This window comes from Nannospalax galili, unplaced genomic scaffold, assembly GCF_000622305.1.
Source record: "Nannospalax galili isolate Female #2095 unplaced genomic scaffold, S.galili_v1.0 scaffold1357, whole genome shotgun sequence".
NCBI classification, from domain to species: domain Eukaryota; kingdom Metazoa; phylum Chordata; class Mammalia; order Rodentia; family Spalacidae; genus Nannospalax; species Nannospalax galili.
In genome coordinates this window covers 338,692-365,500 of record NW_008339987.1, presented here as the reverse complement: position 1 = coordinate 365,500, position 26,809 = coordinate 338,692, and the positions used below count along the sequence as shown (strand labels likewise).

Sequence of the window (26,809 nt, the reverse complement as noted above, 5' to 3'; positions counted from 1 at the left end):
TTTCAGCCTAAAAATCAGCAAACTGTTGAAACAAGGCACACTGTCCTCATACTTGTGACATGGCTCCACTTACAAAAAAAATCTTAATGAAAATGTTAAACATAAAAATAGAAGTTTGAGATTTTAAAAAAGTGTATAAAATAGCCCCCAAATGTGTCAAGGTTTTTCTTTTTCTACAAAATAGCACCAGTAATTAGAGTAAAAGTTGTTAAAAACAAAAAAAACAAAAAAAAAATTACAATAGCATTTCTGAAATGCAGGTTTTCCAATCTCCAGTGACCCCTAAAAAAGAGTCCCTTAAAAAGATAATGTAGTATGGAATAAAAAGGTTTAAAAATCTCCAGGAGATCAAGTAGGTAGCGAAGTTTCCCCTGCTTTCTCTTAGATGTTGGGAAAAAAGGAAAACACGTGCTTCTGGCCCTGACTTCTGACAAGGAGTTAGGGCATCTATCTGGGGACCTGTACTGGTAGGGTCAAGTGGGGAGGGTTACCCAAGATCCCTGCTTCATGCCCCTCACATAGGGAGGAGAGGACACTGAGAATATTTGGCAGCTTATATTAATTCAGCCACCTCTTCCTGAGCGCCTCCAAAGATTCTATTCCAGTCACCAGGAGGGTTAGCTATCGATGGCCCCTGCCTAGGGAATGTTGTGGGGGAAATAGCCCTGAATGTAATGACATCATCCCCGCTGACATCATCATGCTAAGAAATACTCCCAAAGACCAACAGGAGACTCCAGCCCTTGCAAATCAAGGGGAAGGTGCCAGGTAAAATTTAAGACAGACATATATATCAGCATTTATTCTTCTGTTATCCCTAAGAGGGATGGGGGACATACCTGGGACCTGAACATCTTCCTGAGCTACATGCTTACATTGGCATCTTCCAATAAACATGGAACAAACAAGGGCATTTAAAAACAGAATCTCTCTTGGGTGGTTTTGCAGCATTGACCTGAGTACTGGGAGAACTGTCATTTTGGTATCTTAGCCATCATGTCTGAGTGGTGAACCCAGGAGTGGGGAAAAAGCCATTTGACTACCTATTTCAAGTTTTAAAGTTTCGGTACAAGAAAACATGAATGAGCACCATGTAAGGCCACTCTAAGCAGCCAGGTCTGAGTTGTACACAAGGAGGCAGCACCTCGGGCTCCCCTACAAGGGGCCAGGAGGCTCTGCTCCCACTGAGCAGGAGAGAGCTGAGGTACAAGATGAGGCCACGCACAGGTGAACTGAGGTGCCTTCAGGCTCTAACTCTAGACTCTGGGGCCTGGCTCTAACAAGACACCAGAGCTCTGACCATCTCAGAGTAGAGCTATTCACATGCAAAGTAGTCCTTCAAGGGGGCAAAGAGATGTCTGATGACAGGCACACTCCAGGACCTTCCCAGCAGCTTCTGGCGGGCACTACGACCCATGTTGGACACGTCTGTGTAGTGTACAGGAAAGCCGAAGATCCTGGGAGAGCACCAATGTGAAAAGATGAGGTTAGAAGGGCCCATCATGCCAATCCTTCCCACATGCCAAGAACAGCTCTCCTCTGAAAGTTCTCACCTGGGACAGTCATCAAGCTACGGCAGTCTCTGCCCATGACTACCCTTCTCCATTACCTTGATAAGGTGTACTGGGCTCTAAAGGAGCCATGTCTAGAACTCCAGGGAGCCTAGATCTACTGGTTCTTCAGAACTGACAACTGATAGTCACAGAGCACCTGTGTGATCCATAACCTGCACTGAGACTATGTTCCTAGCACTTAGATGTACTCAGAGAACCATTTTTAAACACATGTGAATCACTCTAAGAACTGATTGCTAGCCTACCAGCAGACATGAATTTGGCTTCAAAACACAAGCTACACAATTTCAAGAAAGAATAAAATAAGATCACACAGATTTGCAATCACAATTCAATAGGAAGGGGGGCTGAAAGATGGCTCAAAAGGGCACACTACTCTTGCAGAAGACCCAGTTTCAGTTCCCAGCACCCATGTCAGGAGGTTCAAAACTGCATGTAACTTGAGTCCAAGGGTGAAAAGATGCTGTATTCTGATCCTGGGAGACACATGCACTCACATGTGTGCATGCATACACATACACACAAACACCCCTTTAAATTCACATTGCCCACAGCATTTGATCAAGGTCCTAAAGAGGCTACAAAAGAGCTGACCTCAGTATTGAGCAGGCTTACAACAGTCCTAGAACTAGCACCAGTGGGCTGATACCGAAAGAACACACTTCAAGCCCAGGTCTTACTACTGTGATCTACTTCGTGCCAATCACGACTAACTGGACGATCAACAGTGGGGAATGGAAAGATTGGACAAGATTATAGTCTTCCTAATTACAAATTTCTTCTACAAGTGGGCCATTATGACTCATGTCCTGTACACCCAACATTTCAAGGAGGCTGTGTCAGGACAGCCTAGCACACATAGTTAAGTTACACATCCACCAGAAGGAGACCATGGCTTCCAAAGGAAAAAAACTGAAGACTACTGTTAGTTGAAGCAAATAAATCTTTAAGGGAAATATGGAGTATGAAAGTCTTTAAGAAAAAAGTAAAAAGAAAAACTGAACTCTAAGAAATGGTTGTTCACTGACAATAGGCAATTTAGCACAGTAAGAGACCAGATAGGCAGGCTACGGAGGGATCAGCAGCAGCAGCAGGAGAAGCATCAGCAAGGTTTCCTCAGGGCTCTGATATACCTAAGAGCCCCAATACTGTGGGACAGGAAAAAGTCAGGGTGATTCACATAGGCGCGGTCAGGTGGCACTGGAGCTGTGTAACGCCCTCACGCCTCTTCATCACTACCATGTGAGCATTTCTATCAGGAAATAAGGGCTAATTCTGACAAGGAATTATTACATATACCTGCTACATAAGGGGCAGTGGGACCATGAAGTAAGGCAAACAACTGTCCATGTGTGCCGCTGGCCCTGACCACACATTCCTCTCCTGTCCTTTTTCACCACCAACTCCCTCTCCAAGTGCAGCCTTGCTCACCTTTCGAGCTCAGTGCACCACAAAACATCTTCTTTGCCATTCATGACTACAGGGAAAAGTTGGTTTTTCCCCTGTCTGATCGAGTTCGACTTGGTGGTTATTGTCTGTACTTTCTTCAACTGGAGAACAAAACGACATCATGGAGTGAGCACAGAAGGTTCCAGGAAAGCCCACATCAGGCTCAAAAGCACCCAGAGAGGGCAGAGGAAGGAGGGCGTGTGTTAAGAGAGGTGGCAGGGACAGGCCTGCACAGGGAGGGACAAGGAGACTTGAAGGGGTATTTCGTGTGTCCCACAAACACCAAGTTAATGAAGAGGAAGGAACCAGAGAATGTGATAAGCAAAAAGTGACTGTGAACAGATCACATGGGGCCAAGATACCAGTTTCTGATCAAAAGGAGCACTGAAAACAGAACTCATCCAGACAGAACGACCAGAGAGACAACAAGCAGGTCTTTGCTCGATGCAGACCTGGAAAAGCAGGCACAGGGAGGGCTTAATGTTTATCTGTGACCTCAGAGCACATTAACATTTTTTGCAACAGCATCAATCACTCTTTTATTACTGCAAGGGCCCAACACAGCCTCTATGTATCTAACATCAACAATCGCAAAGTCTAATTGCATCTTCTTACTGCGATTATTCGTCAAGAATATCTCCTACTCTGGTACTTGAAAAAGGGACAGAACAGTCATGTGGGGAAAGAGGCCCAGCACCAGAGAATCTTGTGAGGGGAGGAGCAGGCACCAAGCAGATACCACCAAGGTCATTCGGTGTTTCCAGAGGGTGAGGGATATGCTGTTCAGGAGCACGTCTTACCTTTGCTGTCCTACTGAACTCCAAGCAGTCCTGCAGCTCGAGTTTATCATTCTTTGATGCTATCACGGGCCTGGGAACAGCCAAAACCCATTACTGTCTACCAAATGCAGTGAGGGTCTAAGCTAGAAACCTCAGAAGTCAAGGGAAAGAGACAATCTGCTTCTTAAGTGTACCCCACAGTGACCATGCAACACAGGATGAACACTGTCCTGGTAAAAGCACAAGTCTGTGTCCCCAGGCCAAGGCTCTGAAAGAAGAACACATTAACCAGGTCACACTGTTCACACCACGGCACAGGAGCATAGAGTGGGACCCAAACCCTATGCAAAATAGCTAAGTGTTCTACCACTGAGCCACGTACCCAGGGTGATACCCCTTTTTGAGAGGAGAATGCTCTAGATCTTTATGGGCATCCTTAATATGAATCGTACACTGCTGGGATGAAGTTCAGGATGTTCAAGTGCATGCAACCTCCCAGCAGCTGTTCACCCTTCTAACTTCCACACTGCCAAATGATTTGGCCAAGATCAACAAGAAACAGATTTCATAGCAGAAACCTGCCCGCAACATCCACCTGAAAAATCCATTACTACAGGGAACACCAAGGTCAAAAAGAAGACATCAATATGTGCATAACAATTCACTCAGGAATCCACGCCAAGCCCTGAATCTGCAGACCACCTTGAGCTCACCTCCAGCTGTCTAGTGACCACCTTTAGGAGCCTACATGAATCAGGAGACAACAGAAAAAAAGAAAGCACAAACCCAGATCTGTGCTCACTGGGTAAAAGCCAGCCCTTGGCCAAGCCTCAGTCCAATCAATCCCAGAGACCTAAATGTTTGAGAGAACCTCAGCCAAGTAGTTGACTAACTTTCAGGCATGCCATGGCATCTGCATATCCTCACGTACACACACAAATATATAATATCCTCATATACACACACAAATATATCATTATCAACATAAAACAGGAAAAGTTTTACAAACTAGATCTGAGTCTTAGATCAACTGATACGTGACAAACCAGCCCATACCAGCATATCCCAGCTATATATATATATATATATATATATATCAGACCATCTTGCCAAACTAAACCCCAAGTACTTTATCAAAAAGCAGCCAATGTACTAAATCAGGCTATTGCTGCTCATCTACAAACTCTAGAGGTTGCCACCTGCCTTTATGTTCTCACTGGATGGCATCTTTGGGGGCAGAGGAATCACCTGTCATCTCTTCCTTTTTATAATGTACCACCTCACTTGTCCCCATCTTTGCCCTATTCCTACTATCTAACTGCCTTTCACTAGACAAAATACATCTCAGTTGCTGTTATCTGCCCATAATCCCCAATGCCCATGTGTAACCACGTTTAAAGCATAGTTCTTTCCAAGACACAGGAAGATGGAGCTCTAACCTGTCTGGGAATGTCCACCCACCATGACTCCAGGGCTCTCCCTTCTGCCAGGATGACTCAGTGTCTACATGGTTCCTTCAGTTCTGCTGAATGAGTCATTCTTCCCATCCCCATGCTCGATCTATCAAAAGCCAACTTCCCATCCATGAACATACATTGCCACCCACTTCTCCCCTCCCAATCCCATGCTTTTGGCTGAGAAAACCTGAGGTAGTCAGTGTCTGTGCTACTGACACTGCCAGATAATCACCACAGGCCCCGTCCATCTCAGAGACATTTATTGACAATGGAAGTGTTAAGAGCCACAGGAAGAAGAGGGAAGATATAGAAACATCAAGCTCAGCTGCATTTGGTCCATGACAGTCCTAGTATTGATGTGGTCTGGTTCATGGGTGTTTGATAACCCACCTGTGGGGTTATCAAAGAACCAGACAGTTGACTTTCAGTTATCCAGTACATCGTAACACCTCAATGGTCCTAACATCCTAAGTCGGGCAGTTTCCCAACACTGCCAGAATTTTCTAAGAGGGTGAACTATCAAAGCTGACATTGATATAACTTTACTGTGTTATTTGTGCTCCCTGTCCCTCAGAGATTTTACCTGTTCATCCCAGGTAGGTTGCCCCAGAAGTATCGAGCCCTGTGAGCCGCAGAAACCTTGATGGCATCAATCATCACTGGGTTACACTGTGGGAAGAAAAGAGGGAGCTGCTGGAGCCACCTCAAAATCCAAGTGACAGTCAACCCAGGTTTGACCTTTCAGTAACAAGTATGCCCCCTAGCTAGAAATGATACAAAGTGGTGAGGAGGGGGAGCACATCTTTAATCCTACCCATGCAGGAGGCAAGGGCAAGTGGATTAAGCTTCAGACCAGCCGTGGCTACAGAGAGACCCTGTATCAAAAAATAAAAACAGAAACAAAGGCAAGGGCCTCCCAAACAGTGGAGAGACCATTTTCCATCCAGAGTTTGCTGGAGCACAGAGTAATGTCTATCTACGGTGGGTAAAAAGAACAGATCAGACCTGTCACTCTGACATAAGGTCTCTTCTAGGACATGCTAAATGACAGAATGTTCTAGAAGAGAAAAGCACTTCAAAATCAATGCTGGGAGTGGAGTGTATGCCTGAGAAGACGCAACCATGTGATTCATGTGACAGCAGGTACATAGCCAGTTCTATTACCTTTGAGGCTAAGGTTCTAAAGTCTTAAACAAAACCAAGGTACAAAATGAGGTTTGGTGGTACACACCTGAAATCTCAGCAAATACAGAAAAACAGGGGCCAAAGAGACGGCCCTGTATGTAAAGGCGCTTCATGCTAACCAATAACCAAGTCACTGAATAGAAAGAATGAACTCTGAACTGACCTACACATACATAACATGCCATGTATGCATGTATGTGTATACAAAAATAAAAAAGAAACTGAAATACATAAATGCATGTACTCATGTTTGTTGTATGTTAATTTATGTACTGGTTACCCACATACCTCAAACAGCCATTACCCGATGAGAGAGGAGAAAAGAACACAAAAGGTGAGAGTCAGGGGGCATCTTAGGACAAGAGGGTGATGTGGTTTCACATATATTCAAGGGGGGTGGCTAAATCTTTGTTTGCTCCCCAGATCTAGCCCCATTTTCCTCCACCAGGAAATCATTTCTCCAGTCAGGCCCAGCTGCCTAAATGTCAGCACTGCCTTTCCCCTGCCAGGTTCTTCTTGTTTGAAGTTTAAGCCACTCACCGCCAGGAACCGTGAGATGTCCTTCTTGTCATTAACCTTCATGGCAACCACATTCTCAAACATCCAGAAAAACGGACGGTTGTCACCCTCTTTGGGACGGGTATAATTCAGCAAGTGGTAAAACTCAAAAAAGAGTCGGCCAGTACCCTCTACATCCATAAAAGAGCATCAGAGAACAGGGTTCAATCAAAACACAAAGCACCACCCTCCACACTTCAAGATAAAAAGGTTTCCAAGGACCCAATGTCCTCTCACTTCTACCTTCCTAGAGTAAGGCTAATAGGGCATGGGAAGTGTCCTTGCTAATATAATGCTGAGTATCCAGGCCGGTCACTGGGGAGAGGCAAGTCGACCTTCACCACAGCAGGATAACTCATACCTTTAATCCCTGTATTGGGAAGCAGGGATCCAGGCCAACCTAGGGGAACCTGGTCTCAAAAAGACCAAAAACTAAAAAATAAATTAAAGTAAAAGAAAACAGTAACAGGCCATGGGCATACCTAAGACAGAGCTCTGAGCAAGGTCAGAAAGGCTGAGCAACTACCAGCAGTTCCTTTTCAGTCACCCCACCTAGACCAACACCGCAGAGGCACTGAGGGAGGGGTCACAATGAAGACTGCTCACCATACAGTCCTTTCCTGGCAGGATTGACATTAGAGAGATCATTGCACGGGCTTCCACCAATCACCAAGTCGAAGGGGCCCCATTCTTCAATCTGAAGGGAAAAAAACAAAAACAAATGGCAGGGATGAGCCCGAGGAAGGAGGGAAGCAAAAGCATAGTTTCTGAAGGGAACTGCTATAAAAATTCAATTCTAGAAATTTCATCAGCAAAATAAACCTCAACCAGGATATAAAAAATAATAAAACTGTTCTTTAAAAAGTAAAAAAAAGAAAGCCTAGATTCTAAGGGAAACGCCAAAAAGTTCCAGGCCAACTGGGGCTACAGGGAGACCCTGTCTCAAAAAAGAAAAGAAAAAAAGAGAAAGCTTAGATTCTAAGGAAAACGCCAGGAAAACTCAATTCTAGAAACTTATTTCACCAGCAACTCTACTTTTAACCCAAGAAATCTCAATACTCATATTAAGTCATCCTAGATTATTCCTAAGTAGTCCGTTTTGCCACTTCAAGTTAAATAGTCCCCAGGTTCTCCTCTACCCCCAGCCCTGGGCCTGACAGGACAACACGCCATGGGGGACCAGGACCAGCTCAGGCTCTGGGTATAGAGGGGTAACGAGGAGTATGAGAGTCAAGACAAAGGCCAGCCTCACATTTCTCTTTGTGATTTTCCTGACGTCATTCACGTATTTGATTTGCCCTTCATGCTTCACAGTTCCCACAGCGATGGATTCTGCACAGACTTCAGAGGCGACGTACCTGTCCACTTTAATACCCAATTCTTTGAGGACCAAGTAGCCTGTGAGGGGCGGGTAGAAAGGTGAGGACAAATAAGGCAAAGTGCAGAGCGGCTCAACCCCACTGCTTCTCCCTGTGGCAGAATGAGGACTTCTTACTTCATTACTGGCTCTTTAGGAGTGACTGTGTCAACTCCAGGGGACCCCAGGGCTCTGCCCAGATAAGCTTAGGACTCTAGCAGAGAACCCAGGTTCAGTCACAGAACCCACATGGTTTCTCCCAATTGCCTGTAACTCCAGTTTCTGGTGTATCAGATGCCCTCTACTGGCTCAAGGAAACTGCATGCATGGGGGTGCATACAGGACACACAAGTATTTTTTAAAAAGCAAAAAAACCTCCAAAAAGACCTCAAAGAGGTGGTGAACAAGAAAAAGCCATGGAATAACATAAGAACAGGTACAATGAAGGCCCTTCAGTGGTCTACAACTGCCAACTGGGGGAGGCCTTTAGCCTCCTTTAGTCTGCCTGCAGAGAATCCTCAGGTGAAGTCCCAAACTCACCTGTCGCAATTCCATCAAACAGGGACAGAACTCTAATTGGCCGTCGTCGGGCTGCAGGAATAGCTGGATACAACTTGGGAGGCTCCTGATAGGTAAGGGACATGGTGATGAAGGTGCAGGGAGCCCATTCAACATCAGAGGGTGCTGGGCTGATGCCTCATGGAGTCCCACCCTGCTGCACCCCTGGAGCTGTGGTGAGAGAACCTGTGTGACAGGCTAGCCTGCATTTGGCATAGACCAGGACATTCTACCTTAGATAGAAGCACAGCTGAACTGCCCAGGGCCTCTAAGAACAGAAGAGAAACCCCTACAACAATGTGGGAGCAGCTGCCCTAGTCACCAACTTAGAAGGTTCCTTCTTATTCCCTCATCAGGCAGCACTTGAAGAAGGCAGGGACAGCTGTATATACTAGAAGTGTGAACTGACAAGGCCTCTTAACCTATGAGACAGGCAGTAGTAGTATTATCCTCAGGCCATAATCAAAGCAGTGATACCTATATTAGAGGGATCAGCTAGTAAGGCCCATCAAGCTGAGGCTCTGAAATGCACAAAGGGTATGATGTAAAGTATCTTGCTATCCATCCCTGACTGGTCTAGTACTATTTATTTAGCCCAGATTGTGCCTGTGGCTTACAAATTCCTCCAGATCGGGAACAGTGGTAAAGAAATCCTGCAGGCGTGTGTTCCAGTCCTTTCTGCGTCGGAGGACACCATGGCAGCGCTGAGGGAGACACATGTAGCAGCTCCAGGGTTCCTGCATTTTGGCCTCTTCAGCTGTGCCTGTGCCCACCAGCACCTCCAGACACTCAACACAGAAGCACCTATGCCCAGTGGCCAGAAAAGACATCATTGTTACCAGGAAGCTGTCCTACAGATTCAACTTCCTCAGGGAATGGTAGCCACTGCCTCAAGTTCAACCTCCTAGTCCAGGAAACTTTTCCTTAAATATCACTGACTCCCTTTCAAAGTCACAGGTCCTTCCACAGAAATCAGGATGTCAGGCCACAGATCAAAGGAAGGCGCCCCCCCAAAACCCTACAGCCCTGACATACACATCTAGACTGACCACATCACTATGTATCTATTCCAGTCCCTGGTCATAAGCACCAGATACACATAATGACTGCAGGCCCTGTCTTCAGTTCATTTCAGCCCAGGATCACCAGTTAGCTCTGAGCAGTCTGTAGGAATGGTGGAGAACCACCTGGGAGCCCAGCCCTCAAGTCAAGCCCCAAGGGCCCGATGCTCACCGGCAGCAGCTTGTGTTGCTGCACAGAAGTAGCTCACGGCCCTCACAGCACACGGTGCAGTATGACTGATAGCCATCATCATCGTACATGTAAAACAGCTCGAGGAAGCGATCCTGGTAGCCAGAGAAACACAAATGAAACTGTGGATCTGGCACAGCCGGGTCCGTCTAGCCAAGCGAGTCTAGTTGAGGCCCTAGTGCGCCTTGCAGATGGACTTCTCTGCTGCAGCACCAGGCCCCAATTAGGAAGGCTGGGGTCTGAGGAAGGTCTTCACTAGGGCCCAGAGCAGGGACTATGTGGGAGGTAAGGGTAGAAGAGCTGGAGAGAAGGCAGGAAAGGAAGGGGCAGGAAGACTTACCCGGCATGTCTGGCAGAGCCCACCCTCAAAGAGTGGGTGGAAGGACACAGGGTTTTTCCTCCCACAGGACAAACAGCTGTCTGCAAGAAAGATAAGGTGTCACAGTTACGGAAATCAAGGGCCTACTACCATCAGCTGCTTAAGCCTCAAGCCTGACAGCTCTGAACATCTGCTGCAAGTCAGCAATGTGCAAAGAATCTCTGTAACATGCCCAGTGCGGTGTTTCAGAGTAGCTGTCACCATTTCAAAGACTGGGAAAGTCTAGTTCAAATCAACAAATCAGAAAAAGAGGCCAAACACAGACTAAGGATGACCATGTACCATATGAACATTTAAACCCTCTAACCTTGAGGCACAAATGGCAAATACAATTAGCTTGGTAGCTGGTGACAGGCCAAACCATAAAAACAGGTTTGCAATTCTGGTGCTCTGATGCTTCCTAGTATGCTCCTCTGCCTTGGATTCAACTGAACTGAGTAGATATAGTGCTAGGTCTAAGACCTTTACAAAGGCTAAGACTGTTCTAAAGAGAGGTAAAAAGAGGTGGAGGACTCATTCTTGAGTACATGGAATGATGTGTGGGGCATCATTACCAGTATCGCCATAGCTTGTTCAAAACTGCAACATTCCCAGGGTGGTATGTGTCTAGGATCATGCGTCTTTCCTCAATTTCTTTTGTGCTGTGTGTGTGTGCGTATGCATTTACATACATGACTTCATGCATGCTGAAGTTCTTCAGTGGTCAATACTGGGTTTTTCATCAAGCCAACTCTCCACCTGTGCTCTTTTGCTCTGTGTGTTTTGAACATGTACCTGTATGTTTGTTGTTTAATACCACTGCTTGTGTGGAGGCTGTCAGGACAATCTGAGGTGATGTTTCACTGTTGTACTAAGCTGACTGAGTCTCCAGGTATTCTCTTCCATCTGCCTGAGTCTCCACCAAGCTCTGCAGAAGCACTATGGTTAAGAGCACTAACTGCTATTCCAGAGAACCGGGGGTTGTTCCAGCACCCACATGGCGGCTAACAACTGTCCATAATTCCAGTTCAGAGGACCCAAAACCCTCTTCTCACCTCCACCTGCACTGACCACACACCATGGGTACACTTACACACATGCAGGTAATACACTCACACACATAAAATAATAAATAAGGAATTTTTTTTAAAGGCAATCACACCACTTGATTCAATGATAGCAAGTAAAACACAGGGAACAGAAATAGGTTTTGACCTAGGTCAAAGCCCAGGGTTCTGGATTAAACCCAGGAGGAAAAGGCATGGTAAGGCAGGCTGAGGCAGCCTGAGAAGGGAGGGCTGGGTTAAGTTAAGTACCTTCCAGGTTGCTCTTGTTGTTGGTAACATCGGAAGCCATTTGCTCTGTTGACGAAAGAGGGACAAGGTATGAGATGAAGTCAGAAGGTGCTCCTTGATCCCTCAGCACTGCAACACTCCATCCCATGATGCAGTGGCCCTGGTAGCCTGCTGCTCCAGGTAATGTGCAATGCATCTCCAGACCTTTCAGACCTTTCAGAGTCCCGCTAATCACCTCGGCTCTGATCATCCTCCCCACGGTCCTTGCCACCACAGCTGTTTGTCTTGAGGCGCTTGGGTAGGGGACAATAGTCAGAAGTTGCAGAGTCATCTGTTGTGCGTCTTCGACTTTTGCTCTCTGTGATAGGTAAGCACAGGGATTTAACAGAAGGGTCCAGGAGGAGGGTCCAGGAGGAGGGCCTAGGACAAGCCCATGTTTTGCTTGAGCTCCTCCAGCATCTACAGCAGGAGACTATGATATGATGGCTGTACAGACCTCTGGGCAGGTAACCCAGAACAGAAGCAAATTCAAAGTTCCTCTCATCCAGGAACCAGGACTAACTCATGTGCCTGGTAAACAAACATCTGTGTATATAACAGCATCCATCCTTCTATTCATAGCTCAAAGAACAGAGGCTCAACCCACAGTTGGGGTAAGCACGGGGATTCCCAACACAATGAGAAACAAGCACACACAGCTACTGAACACTTGAACTGCCATGACAGTCAGGAGAGTCCACACTGAAGGTCAGGTCCAAAATGACCAATTTATACATTCCTTAATCGATGTCTAATCATTGAATGTATATTATGAATATACAAATTAAGTCATCACTAAAGAAACTGAAATCAGTTTTACTATCTAGAAATATTAGATTAAGCCAGGTATGGTAGAGCATGCCTTTAATCCCAGCACTTGGGAAGCAGGCAGAGGCAGACGGATCTGAGTTCAAAGCCACTCTGGTCTACATATAGAGTTCCAGGCCAGGAGACCCTGTCTCATAAAAACAAACAAACAAGCAAACAAGCAAACAAATCATAGTACTGAAAGTTTCTCTGATCTTCATGTATGTTAAGCAGACAAAAAAAAAAAAAAAATCACAAAATAAGTAAATGAAAAACGCCTTTAATGCCAGCACTCAGGAGGCAGAGGCAAGGGGATCTTAAATGAGTGTCAGGTATAACAGCAGATTCCAGCACTCGAGAAGCCAAGTCAGGCAGATCTCTGTGAAATTAAGGCCAGCCTGGTCAATATAGTGAGTTCCAGGCCAGCTGGGGCTAAAGAGATACCCCTGTCTCAAAAAAATCCAGAGCTAGAGAGATGGCTCAGTGGTTAAGAACACAGGCTGCTACCCGGGTTCGATTCCCAACATCCACATGACGTCTAACAACTGTCTATAACTACAGTTCCATGGGATCTGATGCCCTCTTCTGACCTCCACAGGCATTGCACAACACAGGTGCACTGACATTTATGCAGACAATATACTCATATACATAAAGAATAATAAAATATTAAAAAAGAAAAAAAAAAGGAAAACACACAGGCTAGAAAGACGGCTTGGAGGCTAAGAGCTCTTTCTGCTCTTGCAGAGGACCTAGCTTTGGTGCCTAACAACCATCCTTAACTTCCAGGAGCTCCAACACCCTCCTCTGGCCTCCATCGCCAGTGCGTGCATCGACGCACCCATTTACAAACAAGCAAGCAAAACATTCATACACATAAAAATAAACTTTTTTTTTAATATAAAAGACAACATAAATAGCCTTCATGACAAAGTGCCACTTGACAGTACATATACCATTTTTGTTACAAAATAAAGAGACAGCAGGAACCCAAAGAGTGCTAAGAAGAGGTTGGCTGTGCACCCAGGTTAGCCTGAGGAAGATTGGGGGAGTGGTAGAGGCAAGAGATTCAGATCAACTTAGGACATTTGATTCTTTTCCAGTGTGCATTGAAAATGACAAGAAATTACATGAGAGGAAAGAAAATATAATAGGCAAAGATGAGGAGGGAGTACCGTGTTTCCTGGATTCTAAGTCCTTACTGCCTGTACGACGCACCTTCGACTTATTAACCACTTTTTTAGGGAAACAAAAGAAAAACATTACATTAGATGCAAGCTGTTCAGGTCTAACCCCCACTTTGTTAAACCAAGGTGTAACACAGTGAGGAGATAAGGGAGCTGTGTTAGGTGGCATGTGGGCGTTTTGGTAACTAAATTTCACCAGTGCCCTACATGGCAGCTAACAATTATTAGTAACTGCAATTCTAGGGGATCTAATGCCTACTTTCGGTCTTCTGGTCTCCATGGCATTGCACACATGACGCACGTAATATGTAGACAAAACACACTCATACATAAAACAAAACTAAGGTTTCAACTTAAAATGATAATTACACATGGCCTTGGGAACAAAGCAGCCAGGGAAGCTAAGCAAAGCGGCAGCAGCAACCTCATGTCTTCCAGGCTTTTAAGAGCCTTGGCCTGTGTTGGGCTATGGAAGTGCTGAGTCCAGCACGTGGCAGCTGGGATAGCACTCTGGTCTGAGGGATACATTATCAGCAATATTGGGGATTCTTTCCCACCTGGTTGCTTGTTGTTGGGTTTGAGGCCCTCAATCCCAGTGGGCTTGAAGCCTCCGTGGGCCCACTCCAACATGGGCTTCAGCTGGTCCTCCAGTGAGTCTGCAGGGCTGGTGGGGAAGGTCTTGCCAGCTCGAACCCTGGCTTTCTGCCAAGACAAATCAAGGCAAGGTCTGGCCATGAACGGGAGTAGGAGGATGTGTATGTCAGGATGAACCCAGGGATCCCCTCTGTCAGGGGCCTGCATTTCCTTCACACTGGGACTTTTCAGAGCCAGACAGCTGTCCTGAGCTGTGCTATTTGACAGGGGGATGCTTTGGAGAGAGGGGTAAGGAAGCAGCAGACTATAGGAATGGGGGTGGGGGATGTCCTTTCCCTACAGGCACCAGATATGATCTCTTCCCTGTGGGGAATCTGACTGGTTGGCTCTCTCTTTGGGAGAGGAATTCAATTCAAGTTCTGATATTAAAATACATAAGCCAAGCCAGGCATTAAGGACTCTAATGGCTTGGGGGTGGGGGGTAACTGGCCTCACTTAACTTCCTGGTCTACACCTTGAAGGACAAGACTTACAGGAATCCAGAACCTGTTTAGTAGTATGACTATTGGCCCCACAGGTACAGCAGTCATCATTACTGATCTAAATGGCAGTACTAACTTACTGGTGATGTCCTGTAACATCGCAAACCCTTGTCCTCTCCATCCATTGACATTACCATCACTATATTCCTGTCTCCTCCAAGCTAACCTTGGCAACATGGAGGCATGAACTATAGCTATCTTTCAGAAGGTTTCTTTCTCCTGGGTCCCAGGGTTAAGTTCTAGCTAGCACCCACACCCACATTACCTCCAGAGTGTGGTACATAGCCTTCCTGTAAGAAACCAGTTTATTGAAGGTGGCCAGATTAAAGTGCTGACTGAACAGCCCCAAGGCCACCAGTTTGTCTGCAGAGACCTAGGAGAGAAAGACACCATAAGCATCTACCCATACCTGAGATGAAGGTGCACAGGTTCTCTGAGAGGCCCATTTCTGGGACAGTTAAAAGATGGGCTGGAGAGATGGTTCAGAGGTTAAGAGCACTAGCTGCTGTTACAGAGGACCTGGGTTCAATTCTCACACCCACATGACAGCTAACAACCATCCATAACTCCAGCTCCAGGGGATTTGATGCCCTCTTCTGAACTATGGGGATTGAATGGCATGGGTATCCTTACATGTATACAGGCAATATACTCATACACATAAAAGACAAAAATAATAAATTAAAAAGATACTATGGTGGCACATGTCTTTAATACCAGCATGTGGGAGGCAGAGGCAGGAAGAGCTGTTAGATTGAAGCATAATGAGTTCTAGACTAGCTGGAGCTACAGAGACTCTGTCTCCAGAAAACAAAACATATTCCAATGCCAAAAATAAACAAGAAAACATACCTTGTAAGGTAGAAAACTCTAAAATTAGTTAAGAGGAATGCTGTTAGTATAATTAGGCATATGCTATGTGCTTCAGCTGTGTATACATGCGTGACAGACCAAATGTCACTGGTATAAACATAAGGCTTGGTCCTGAAATTCACCTTGAATGTATTCTTCATGTACTTTGTATGTGGGGTTGTACACATGTTCTCTGCCCTTCCTGAGCATGAGGATGAGTGTTTAGTCTTTGGACTGGCATTCAGTGATCACACGATGTATAGGTTTAGAGAATGTACTCAGCATAGCATGAGCTCCTATTACTCACAAGTACCCAGCCAAGGCAGAAATGAATTCTAGCTGGGATTCCTCGTGAGTGGGAAGATGAGTGGGTGTCCCAGGTAGCTGATCACAACTGGACACATGGGATGCCCCAGTCTACAATCCTTGCTCTTATGCTCAGCTCATCTTGTACCCAGAGCCTCACCTCTGTGGCAGGGCCACCATGGGTGACAAGAAACTGGCAACTGCTCTAGCCAATGAGCAGAACACAGCAAGAGCTAGCTAGGTAGGCTCTGGGCAGGTCTCAGTCCTTGGCCAAAGCCATAGCATACTAATCCCATCCCATAATCCTACCAGCCCCATACAGCACCTTACTGCCGTCTGACCCTGTCTGAATAAGCGCATGCCACGTCTCCTTGGATTAACACAAAGGCAAACATTCCCATTCTATGTCATGGAAGTCTTGGGCAGATCCTGGAGGGTGATGCTTCCCAGGCCAGTCTAGGCCCAGGACACAAGTCCTCCTGCTCCCTCTGCTGGTCAGACAGCATGACTGCATGCAGCCTCTCCTATCAGACAGACTTGTCCTATGGTTCTTGTCCTTAGGAAATTTCAGTGTTTATTTGTGGAAATGGCCCTAAGGGAACCCAATTTATGAGAAATGCTGGAATTCCTCATTGACAGAACCTGTCTAGTACAGGTGAGGTATCTAAGTTGGATCTACAGACTCAAAGACAAATAGAAATAATCTATTTTATGCCCAGAAGACCCTCATTACCCAAAATGAATTCAATTTCAATTCCTAATACCAATCAATATTGTTTCCTTTGTTCAGGACAGGGTCATATTCAACAGCCAATCTGGCGCAGAATTAATGAAAAAGCAGGCTGGTTCAAACTTGAGTCAGTCCCTTTGCCTCAGCTTCCCAAATGCTGAAATTACTGGTGAAATAACTGTAACGTTATGGGAGAAAAAAAAACTTCCAACTTGGATTCCTGGCACAGAAACACATGAACTCCTGACCCTAAATGGCAGAGATAATACTTTGTTACAACCACATGTTCTTTTGAATAATGTATGTCTGACCCGCCACCACCCCTGACACCCTTCAGAGTTCATACTAGTAACTGTCCCTTCCCAGAAGCAAATACAAAATAAGTAAATTCTAATCCCTAAAGCTTTTTGAGAGTAAGATTTGTCTGTAGTTCCACAAGCTACCAAGTATATTTAAGACACATAACTCAGAAAGAATCTTTTCTTCCAGACCCAGTGTCAAAACTTACTACATCCAGGGTTAGAAAGCTGACCTCAGAGCACCCACAGGAAGGGAAGCCAGGCCTCAGGACTCTGAGCCCCACAAACCAGCCTTCCCCTGGACTCACCTCAGAGAACTTGCCATCACCAAACCACTGTACCCATCTCATGCCTGGCATGGCCTGGCGCTTAGAGGTGGCCCTCCAGGAAACCACCATGGCAGGCCACCAGGAGAAGCCCTTGATCTTTCCCCACACAAGGTCGCCTATTCCAAACTCCTTTCCGTCCTATAAGAACAAAAAAAAAAAAAAAAAAAACATGAGGAATCCCAGTGAAAGACAAATGATACCAGACCAAATTATGAAACTCCACTGACCAAGAGTGGAAAGTTTACTATAAAATTCAAGGTGCTGCTAGGCGTGGTGGCTAGTGCCTTTAATCCCAGCACTTGGGAGGCAGAGGTAGGCAGATCTCTGTGAGTTCAAGGCCAGCCTGGTCTACATAGTGAGTTCCAGGGCAGCTGGGGCTACAGGGAGACCCTGTCTCAAAAAGACCGAAAAAAAAAAAAAAAAAATTCAAGGTGCTACTGGGTGCCTTTATTCCAGCAGAAGTAGGCAGATCTGTGAGATCAAGGCCAGTCTGGTCTACATAGCGAGTTCCAGGCCAGCTCCTGTCTCATTAAAAAAAAAAAGGGCTAGAGAGATGGCTCAGCACTGGCTGCTCTTGCAGAGGACCCAGGTTTGATATTCAGTTAACAACTATCTGTAAATCCAGTCCCGGGGGTATCTGATGCCTCTTCTGACTTCTAGTGTCAGTGACTGCACATCCCAGGTGCACTTCCCTTGCACACATGCAGACACTGGGGAGGCAGAGGCAGGTGGAGCTCTGTGAGTTCAAGGCCAGCCTGGTCTACATAGAGTTCCAGGCCAGCTGGGGCTAGAGGGAGACCCTATCTCAAACCAAAGACTTTAAAGGCTATAGAACTTTCAAATCTTTCCTTTTCTCCCCTGTATATGAGGTATTGAGGAACCCAGGGCATGAAGCCATTCTGAGCAGTACCTGATACTCAGTGCTGTCTCCATCCCTGCTTTCTGTATCCACCTGTGTGGAGTCCATGCTCTCCTGCTGGCTGTCCTGGCCTAGGTCAACGGAGGGGGTCCTGCTGCTCCCAGGTGTCACTTCTTCATCTGTGAGGTCGATGGTGGGGTAGGGGCTGGATGGGGATGGCCACGGCGTGCCTGCTGATGTTCTTGCCCTCCGCCTCATGGACTGTAGACAGAAGGACACAGTCAAGACAGCAAAGCAAAGCAGGTGGAGATGCATAGGAACAGCCTCCCCCAAGGGATTTCCACACGAGCAAGTATGAAGAAACAAATCTAGACCCTGGAAGAGAGTTTTATAGGATCAAGAGGTGGCAGCCACTTAACCCCACTCCAAGGTAGAGCAGACACAGAAGAGGGATGTGAGTGCAATGACGGGTAAATGCTCAGGGCAGAAGCGGAGCTCAGAGAGGGTGGGATCCCCGGTTAACTGTCTCTTGTACATCTGGAAGCAGAAGAAGCAGGGTGTGCTGGACCTGTGGAGGTTGCCTCAGGACAGCCAGAGAGACACTACAGAGAAGAGTGAAGTCAGTGGCTTTCAGATCCATTCCTACATCAACTAGCTAATAGGAAACTCATGCACCCTTAACATAGTTCCAAGCAGGTTCAGTCAGGACAGAAGCCACTGGGCCAGGAGAGAAAGGAAGACCCTGAAAAGCAGGTGAGTGTGACGAAAGGACACAGAAAGGTTATATATACAACAGCCACAGCTGAGGTGAGTGAGACAGATCTTTCAATCAAAGGCTGGGTCAGGGGGACAAACCCTGGTAGCTGGAAACTCCACAGGGGAATCGTGCACTTGGTGGTGGCCCCGCCGGCCCCGGGTGACTCTCCGGGAGGCTCTGCGCCTCTCCCGGCTGGAGGTACTATTGCTATTTCGGGTTCGCACCTAAAAGCAAGAGGATAAAGAGTGGGCTTTAGGTGACTGGAGGCATGGGGTCTGAGGCAGGCGTCCACAAAGGATTAGGCCTTGCAGTGGCCTCTGGTCAACGTGAAGTGAACAATAATTAAAATGCCAACTCTGGACTGATGTAATAAGGGTATTGAAGGTGACAGGACCATCAATAGACTGTCTTGTTTGTTATTACATACAGATTGGGCCAGTTCGAATGGGCACCAGCAAACTGGGATTAGTAATTACCTTAAACCAAATACTCCAATAATCACTGGGTTTTTCAAGAAAGCATTAGATTAGAGAGAAGCCCATAAGCTCCATCAAAATGCCATGAACTTGGTTGTTGCAAGTCTATAATCCCAGCACTCAGCAGACTGGGGTCTAAGGTCAGTCTCAGCTCAAAAACAAAATAATGTTTAGACGTAGGGAAGTTGTTGGAAATCTGTGTACAAAATGGGGTAAATACATACTGAATTCAGGGAAGGTCAAATTATTACAATAGTTGTCACGTCACATATTGAACTCATCTGCTGTGTCTTTTACATTTCAAGAACTCTGAAATGTTCTTTGGTTTTCTGTTCTTCGATGTTTTGTTTTTGTCGTTTTATCTTTTCAGACAGTATTACTGTCTCTCTAGCTCAGGGTAGACTAGAACTCATACTTTCCTCCAACTGCTATGCCTGGCTCAAAGTCTCATTGAGGCAGTACATATACCCAAAGAAAAAATGACTCACGTAAGTTAACTGACAGCTGAGCCACATCAACCTGGAAACTACTGATTGCTAACTCCCAGAGTAGTCAAGAAAGACTCATACATACATCTCCCATAGCCAAGAAACGACAGAGCTCTACAGATATTTTCTAAATTTCAAATCCATTGAGAGCTGTGGCTATAGCTCAGTTGGTAGATTACTTGGCTCACACACAACAAGCCTTGGGTTTGGAGCTAGAAAGATGAGAAGGCTCAATGGCCAAGGGCTACAGTTCAAATTAGCTTGGCATTCACTATGAAGAGTGAGATCAACCTGCCTCTGCTTCCTGAGGGTTGGAAGCAAGCGCCACCATACCAAGAAGTCCTAGGTCTGATCCCATACCACTTAGAAGCCCAGGCTTGGTGGCACAGGAGAGTAAGAGGACAGACTGATCTAGAAGAGGAGTTCTAGTCCACCCTGTGCTGCAGAGTGATACACTGATCCTCTGGCCTCTACTTCCTAAGTACTGACATTACACATTTGCGCTACCTACCCAGACCTAACCCTTGTTCTTTTTAAGATTTTTTTTTTTTTTACTTATATGTATGTGTGTGAATCTATATGAATTCCTATGCACCATGTTCATGCAGGAGCCAGCTTAGGCTACAAGAGGGCATTAGATCACCTGAAACTGGAGTTATACAGGGCTATAAGTGCTGGGAACTGAACCAAAGTCCTTGACAAAAGTAAGAAGCACTCTATCTCTCCAGCTTAGGGACTTTTAAAATTAATGCATTTAGAGAGAACACAGAGATACCAAGATCAAGGATCTATCTATCACATCTGGGCTTGTCAATCAAGGCCAAGTATAATATCCATTCTTACCAGTTTAATCTGAACTTTCAAGAAGCCTCCCTTTTTTCCTGGCATCAATAGGGATTTAAAAAAATGAACCTGTGGTTTTAGTAGGGGAGAAACCACTGTTTCATGTGACATCAATCCAGTTCACTCACTAGAGGGAAAACATCCGCTCCAGATGACTTTCTGTAGGAATATCAAGTGAATATAAAGACCTCAGAAGAACTGTGGCCAGAGAATGTTGAAGATGGCAAAATTCAAGTACTTTTGCTTAGCAAGCTCTTGGGGTAATGTGTTTGGTCAATCAAGCCACTGTGGCTCATATACATTCTTTGACCTTTGTCCAAGGTCATCTTTACCTTGAAGTTCAGATTATAATCTGAATCATTCTGTTGGCTGAAGGACATGAATACATACAACTTAGGGGGCTGGGCTCAGTGTGTAAGCCTAACCACCTTAGGCTTGATTCCTGGGACCCACCATGGTAGGAGAGAAGGTATTATTTGACAGGCATTCATGTTGTGGCACACATATGCCCTACATTTTTGTTCTGATTAAACAATTTACCTCAACCTTGCTTTCTATGCAGGTCCATGATGGTGGGAAGTGCCTGGGCAGGGCAGGGGGTACTTACAGCTGGGCTTTCAGAGGGTATCCTGGTCTCCCGAGTGAGTTTTGGCATGACTGGAATTTCAGTGCCATCCCCATCCTCCTCTACTTCATCATCTCCATCTCCATCTCCAGTCAGGTCCTATGGAAAGGAGTAAGAATGAATTTCCCAATGCAGTGAAGTGACGAACACCCAGAATCTTTATCTACTTCAATTTTCTTAAGATTTCATGCTAGCTAACCACAGGACCACAACTTAGGACAGGAAAGAAAAGATAAACCCCAGGTCAAATTATAGAAATGTTATAAATGACAGGTTGCCTGCCAGGCAAGCTTCTGCAACTTTCACCATCTAGAGGGACACAAGCCAAGAGGTGGACACCAAGTCAGCCAGGAAGGACTACCATGTCAGACCTGGTCTCAAAAACCAAATTAAAACAAAAGCTAAACATACCATAGCCAAGTCAGGCTCATTCTAGGAATGAGTCCATTTTTCTTTTAATTTAGTGCTATTAGTCACAGAAATATATTATTTTCAATACACAGGAAGACTCTGATAATATAAGCTTTCAGGATTAGTTAAAATAAATGATTTTAGCCGTGCGTGGTGGCGCACGCCTGTAGTCCCAGCACTTGTGAGGCAAAGGCAGGCAGATCTCAGGGAGTTCAAGGCCAGCCTGGTCTACATAGTGAGTTCTAGGACAGCTGAGGCTACAGGGAGACCCTGTCTCAAAAAGACAAAAAAAAAAAGAAAAAAAGAAAAAAAATAAATGATTTTAATTTTAACTTGTAAATCCTAACTGTAACTCAAAGCTAAAGAAATACCCAGAGGGTACCTGAGTGTAACTTAGCAGGCTGGAGACCTCCCTCTTGGACAATCGTGAGCTTGATCTGCGGCCTATGGAGGAAAATCAAAGTTCACATTTGGGAAATAGGACAGTGGTCACGGGCCAGGAGGATGGCCTTGATAATAGTAATAGGAGTCCTCAAGACTGTGGCCTGTGCCTACTCACAAACCAAGCATTCCTCATCTCCTCTACGTAGTCACAAGGCAAGAGGGCAGGGAAGCAGGCTCCCAGGCTCATGTCTTCCTATCTATAAGCTAAGCAAGCAGTAAGGAAGAGAGGAAACTCATTCCTTCATAGCCCAATTCTAAAACTACAGCTGCATTTAAATGGCCAAACTGGTTTCTTACACTGAACACAATAAGTGTTCTCATATGATCAAGTGCCTATTGGGATGAACATAGAAATAAGCCACTTTTGTCTTTCTAGAAGTTCTAATGGACACTAGAACTCTAAGACAGAAAGGGATAATACAAGGGCCTGCAAACCAAGGCAGAGGTGGTAGAGGCCTTTAATCCCAGCACTTGGGAGGCAGAAGCAGGCAGTTCTCTGAGTTCAAGACCAGCCTGGTCTACAAATAAGCATTCTAAGCCAGCTGGGGCTACAGGGAGACCCTGTCTCAAAAAGAACAACAAAAAAGGAGAGGGGATGTAAATCAGCGGGGGGCTGAATTTCAGGTGGTCTGAGACTCCTAAAAGGAAGGGGCAGTAGGAAACACCCACCCATCACACTGCCACTGCCCACACCATAGGAGAACCAGTGATCTAGTCTGTGCTGAAACCAGTCACAATACCTGCTGTGTCAGAACTTCAGCCCAACCCATCCCTACCGGGCCCCACCTCTGCTCTCAGGTGTGCAGATTGCCTCCAAGACTGGGGGTGAGGGAGCATCCTTGGTGTCTGAGGACTGGTCACTGCAGGTTCCGTTGACAATGATGGAGTCCTCACACCCACTGGCACCTTCTTCCTCATTGAGGTGTCTGCTGTCTCCCTTCATTGTTTCCTGTGGGAGAAGATCAGGAGAAGTAAGAAGGAGGGACACAGGCGCCATAGGGTGCAGGACACCCCACCTCCCTAACTATGATCCAGTCTCGGCTGACATCCCGTCCTTGACCCCATGAGGCTCCCACCATACATAGCCTGTTTGGTCTGCTCACCAAACTTGAAGGCTCAGGACTTGGTTCCATGTGGCCAGGTAGCCTAGAAGCCTTAGGTGCCAGCACACACACAGAGGAGGGGAATGGTGTGGCTGGGGTCTGAGGCTGTTCTGTGCAATGAGCCAGCTCTTCAAACAAGCATTCAGGGCATGCTTACACCAACCTGCTTCCAGCCAGCCTAGGTTCCCTCTGTCCCTGGCCCCTTCTCCCTGCCCAGCTTCTGCTGGACCTCAAGAAGCCTGTGCACTATTTTCCCTCCTGACCCCTTTGTTTGTTCTGTCTCCAGGTCTCCTTCCCACTGCCCCTCCTCTCCCAGACAGGCTTCTCTCATCTCCAAGGCAGCATAAGCCCCACCCCAGCCCATCCTCGGGAGCCCATTGGTTATCTGGCCTATCACTCACTCCCTTCTCCCTCACCAGCTGAGACCGAGTCCCAAATTCTGAAGACAAGGATGGAGGAATCACAGGCAAAAGGCTGGGACAGTTACCAGGAGCAGCAGCCCCTGACCTGCTGCAGCCTCTCCCTGACTTCCAGGACTTGGTCTCCCCATTTTTGTCCCTATTAAACATGCTAAGACAGGGCTATGTCCTCACCAGTGGGTTAATAGGCTGTGTGACCTTGCCCTGGCTGTGGGCACCAATTAGACGTGTGAATGCAAGAAACTGCGTCTTTCTCCCAGGAAATGGGGAGTTCATTTTGGAGAAAAAGAAAAGTGATGCACCAGGTTAAAATCCCAAGGTTTCAACATCAAGTGCAACTTGGGACTCATCTGCAACAGTAGCACTCAGGATGCAGAGGAAGAGGATTGAGCTGAGGACAGTCTGGTATACACAGGGAAGATGCCACCAAAAAAGTTGGGGGGGGTAGTTAAAAGGAGCCATGCCTTTAATCCCGGCACATCGGGGCCGGGGGGAGGCAGGTTGATCTCTACTGAGTTGGAGGCAGGTCGCACAGTATGATGAGGCTCTCAGAATCCCATCCCCTCAGTCTCTCCACAGCCACAGTAGACACTCACCACATATACTCCTGCTCTGGAACTGCCTAGAGAAGAGTTCCCATTAAGCAGCTGCCTGTTTGGTACCAGTACCCTCCTTGCTTCCATCCCATGGAGACAGTCACCAGAAAAGGCTATTCCTGAAGCAAACCTTCTGGAAGCAGCACCTGGTACTACCAGGCTGAGGAAGCTATAGGCGTCACATCCACTAGGGGGTGCGAGGTAGCTCAATAAGAGCAGGTCCTGTGGTGCCCCATAGGTGGAGTTGCAGTTTACTCAAGGAAGCACCAGTTCCATCCTCTATATATGCCCCAGCATGGACACTGAGCAAGCAGGGCAGGCAGACCTCTCCCATTCCAGTGACCTGGGACCACTAATGGCATTATCCTGGAGCTACTTAGAACCAGAGTCTGAGGCCAGTGAAATGGCTCACCAAAACCCACATGGAAGGACTCCCTCCTGCTATCCTCTGATGTCCACGTGTGCACACATGCATACATGTGAGCATATGCGCGCACACACGCACACACACACACACACACACACATATGCATACACACATAATGAAGTATAAAAATTAAAATTAAAGAACAACTGCAGAATCTCGGGCACAGTCCTAACCCTGACCTGCTCCATCAGAATTTTAACTAAACTTTACTCAGGTTCCTGGGTGATTCATCTGCAGCGCTGTGTAGAAGGACAAAGAACAAAAAGGACTCTCCTCAGCCCCACAGGGGTCACAGCTCTTGGGCTTTTTTCCTCAGCACAAGGACTCCCTTCTGCTCCCCACAAGACCTGAGAAGTGTCTGATCCAGTCCCATCAGCTAGGTACCAGGACCAGTCAAGCTAGCTGACCCTTGGCAGTTCCTGAGGCCAAGCAGGAGAATCCCAGGAGAGCTGCTGGAACAGGCTTCCGAATAATAAGCATTTCTGCTCGGGCTGATCAGTGCACCAAGTAGCCCTAAGTGACCTGGCCTGGGTGGGAGGATAAACTCTGGTGGGATGCTCCAGAGGGCTAACACCCTCAAGGAGCTCTGGAGCAGAAGAGGGAGGAGGTATGGAGTCAGGCCTAAAGGAAGGCCACAACCTCTCATCCAGGGGCGGTGGTGGTTTCCTCAGACAGCCTTGTGGACTTCAGTCCCTCAGCGAGTCCCTGACTGGGTCAACTGAAGCCAGGAGTGTGTTGTCTCCCTAGGCAGCCCCAAATGGACCCTGCTGTCCAGAGTGGACAATGATTAACTACCTTGGACCTTTCCCTGAAGCATTAAGAATACCTACTTAGCTAGTACCTGAAATGGGAACAGCACACCTCCTCCAAAACAATAATATTCCACAAAGCCCTTGTGCCCTGGACTCACAGCCAGGAAAATGAGACATGTCAATGCTTCAGAGGGAAATCATGCCTTTCACAGTGCACAACTCAATGTTCTATCAGACTTTTTCTTTTTCTGGCCTTGAACTCACAGTAGCCCTGCCTCAGCCTCCCCAGTGGTAAGGTTACAGGTATTGAGCCACTACACCTGGCTCATCAAAATTCTCAGAGGCCAACCTAAGTTAATGAATCCAAACCTATTCTGTTACACATAACGACATCTTGTCTCATAAAAACTTCTATTATCTTTGGGGCTGGAGAGATGGCTCGGCAGTTAAGAGCACTGATTGCTCTTGCAGAGGACCCGGGTTCAATTCCCAGCACCCACATGGCGGCTACGAACCGTCCTTAACTCCAGTTCCAGGGGAATCCGAAGCCCTCTTCTGACCTCCGTGGCATTGCATGATATGGGTACATATATCCAGGCAATACACTCATACACATAAAATAAAATACACATAAAATAAAAATAATAAATAAAATTAAAAAAAAACAAACTTCTGTATCTTTATCTTCAACTCCTTATGACAAGGTGCCATCCTACTTGCCTTACAGCCAGCCAACTGTGCAGCTGTGCCTGCAATTAAAAACAAGCCTCGCTCCCTCTCTCCCTGCTGTATACATAAGCCCAACAAACACAGTCCCTGTCCATGTGCTGCTGCTGCTCCTGCAGCCTGGAAGCCCTCCCTGTCTTGGGCTTCCTTATTTCTCAGAGGTCAAAGACAGGAAGGAAGGGTTCTCTCCTAGACCTCTCTCCCAGAAGTAATCTAGATGGAGATGAGGCTCTTAGCTTAGTGATAACAGTAATTGCTTCTCAGGAGACCCCAGGTTCAATCTCCAAAGTCATGTGCTTCCTATCTATCTTTACCTAGTAAGATAGTTTGAGTGCTTACAATTCACCAGATGCTATTCTGTGCTTTATCTATATTAA

General features: G+C 46.4%; 1 protein-coding gene across 3 annotated transcripts in view; it reads right to left on the bottom strand.

Annotated features, from left to right (window-relative positions):
* The window catches only part of LOC103735528 (DNA (cytosine-5)-methyltransferase 3B), a 39,073-nt gene continuing 12,264 nt past the window's right edge, over positions 1–26,809 (bottom strand). The window contains exons 2-23 of one of the 3 annotated variants that reach the window (XM_008834829.3): positions 23,196–23,358; positions 22,348–22,409; positions 21,537–21,653; positions 19,221–19,346; positions 18,417–18,626; positions 17,486–17,644; positions 15,256–15,363; positions 14,412–14,556; positions 13,843–13,902; positions 12,057–12,179; positions 11,843–11,887; positions 10,509–10,588; positions 10,151–10,263; positions 9,535–9,721; positions 8,900–8,984; positions 8,255–8,400; positions 7,609–7,699; positions 6,985–7,133; positions 5,843–5,928; positions 3,824–3,893; positions 3,006–3,124; positions 1–1,457 (exon numbers count right to left, since the gene is read on the bottom strand). In XM_008834829.3, coding sequence (XP_008833051.1) covers positions 1,316–1,457; positions 3,006–3,124; positions 3,824–3,893; positions 5,843–5,928; positions 6,985–7,133; positions 7,609–7,699; positions 8,255–8,400; positions 8,900–8,984; positions 9,535–9,721; positions 10,151–10,263; positions 10,509–10,588; positions 11,843–11,887; positions 12,057–12,179; positions 13,843–13,902; positions 14,412–14,556; positions 15,256–15,363; positions 17,486–17,644; positions 18,417–18,626; positions 19,221–19,346; positions 21,537–21,653; positions 22,348–22,409; positions 23,196–23,352 — 2,580 coding nt within the window. In that variant the 5' untranslated portion in view covers positions 23,353–23,358 and the 3' untranslated portion in view covers positions 1–1,315. The remainder of the gene's footprint in view (positions 1,458–3,005; positions 3,125–3,823; positions 3,894–5,842; positions 5,929–6,984; positions 7,134–7,608; positions 7,700–8,254; positions 8,401–8,899; positions 8,985–9,534; positions 9,722–10,150; positions 10,264–10,508; positions 10,589–11,842; positions 11,888–12,056; positions 12,180–13,842; positions 13,903–14,411; positions 14,557–15,255; positions 15,364–17,485; positions 17,645–18,416; positions 18,627–19,220; positions 19,347–21,536; positions 21,654–22,347; positions 22,410–23,195; positions 23,359–26,809) is intronic. The other 2 variants (XM_029564376.1, XM_029564377.1) reach the window with 2 other exon arrangements.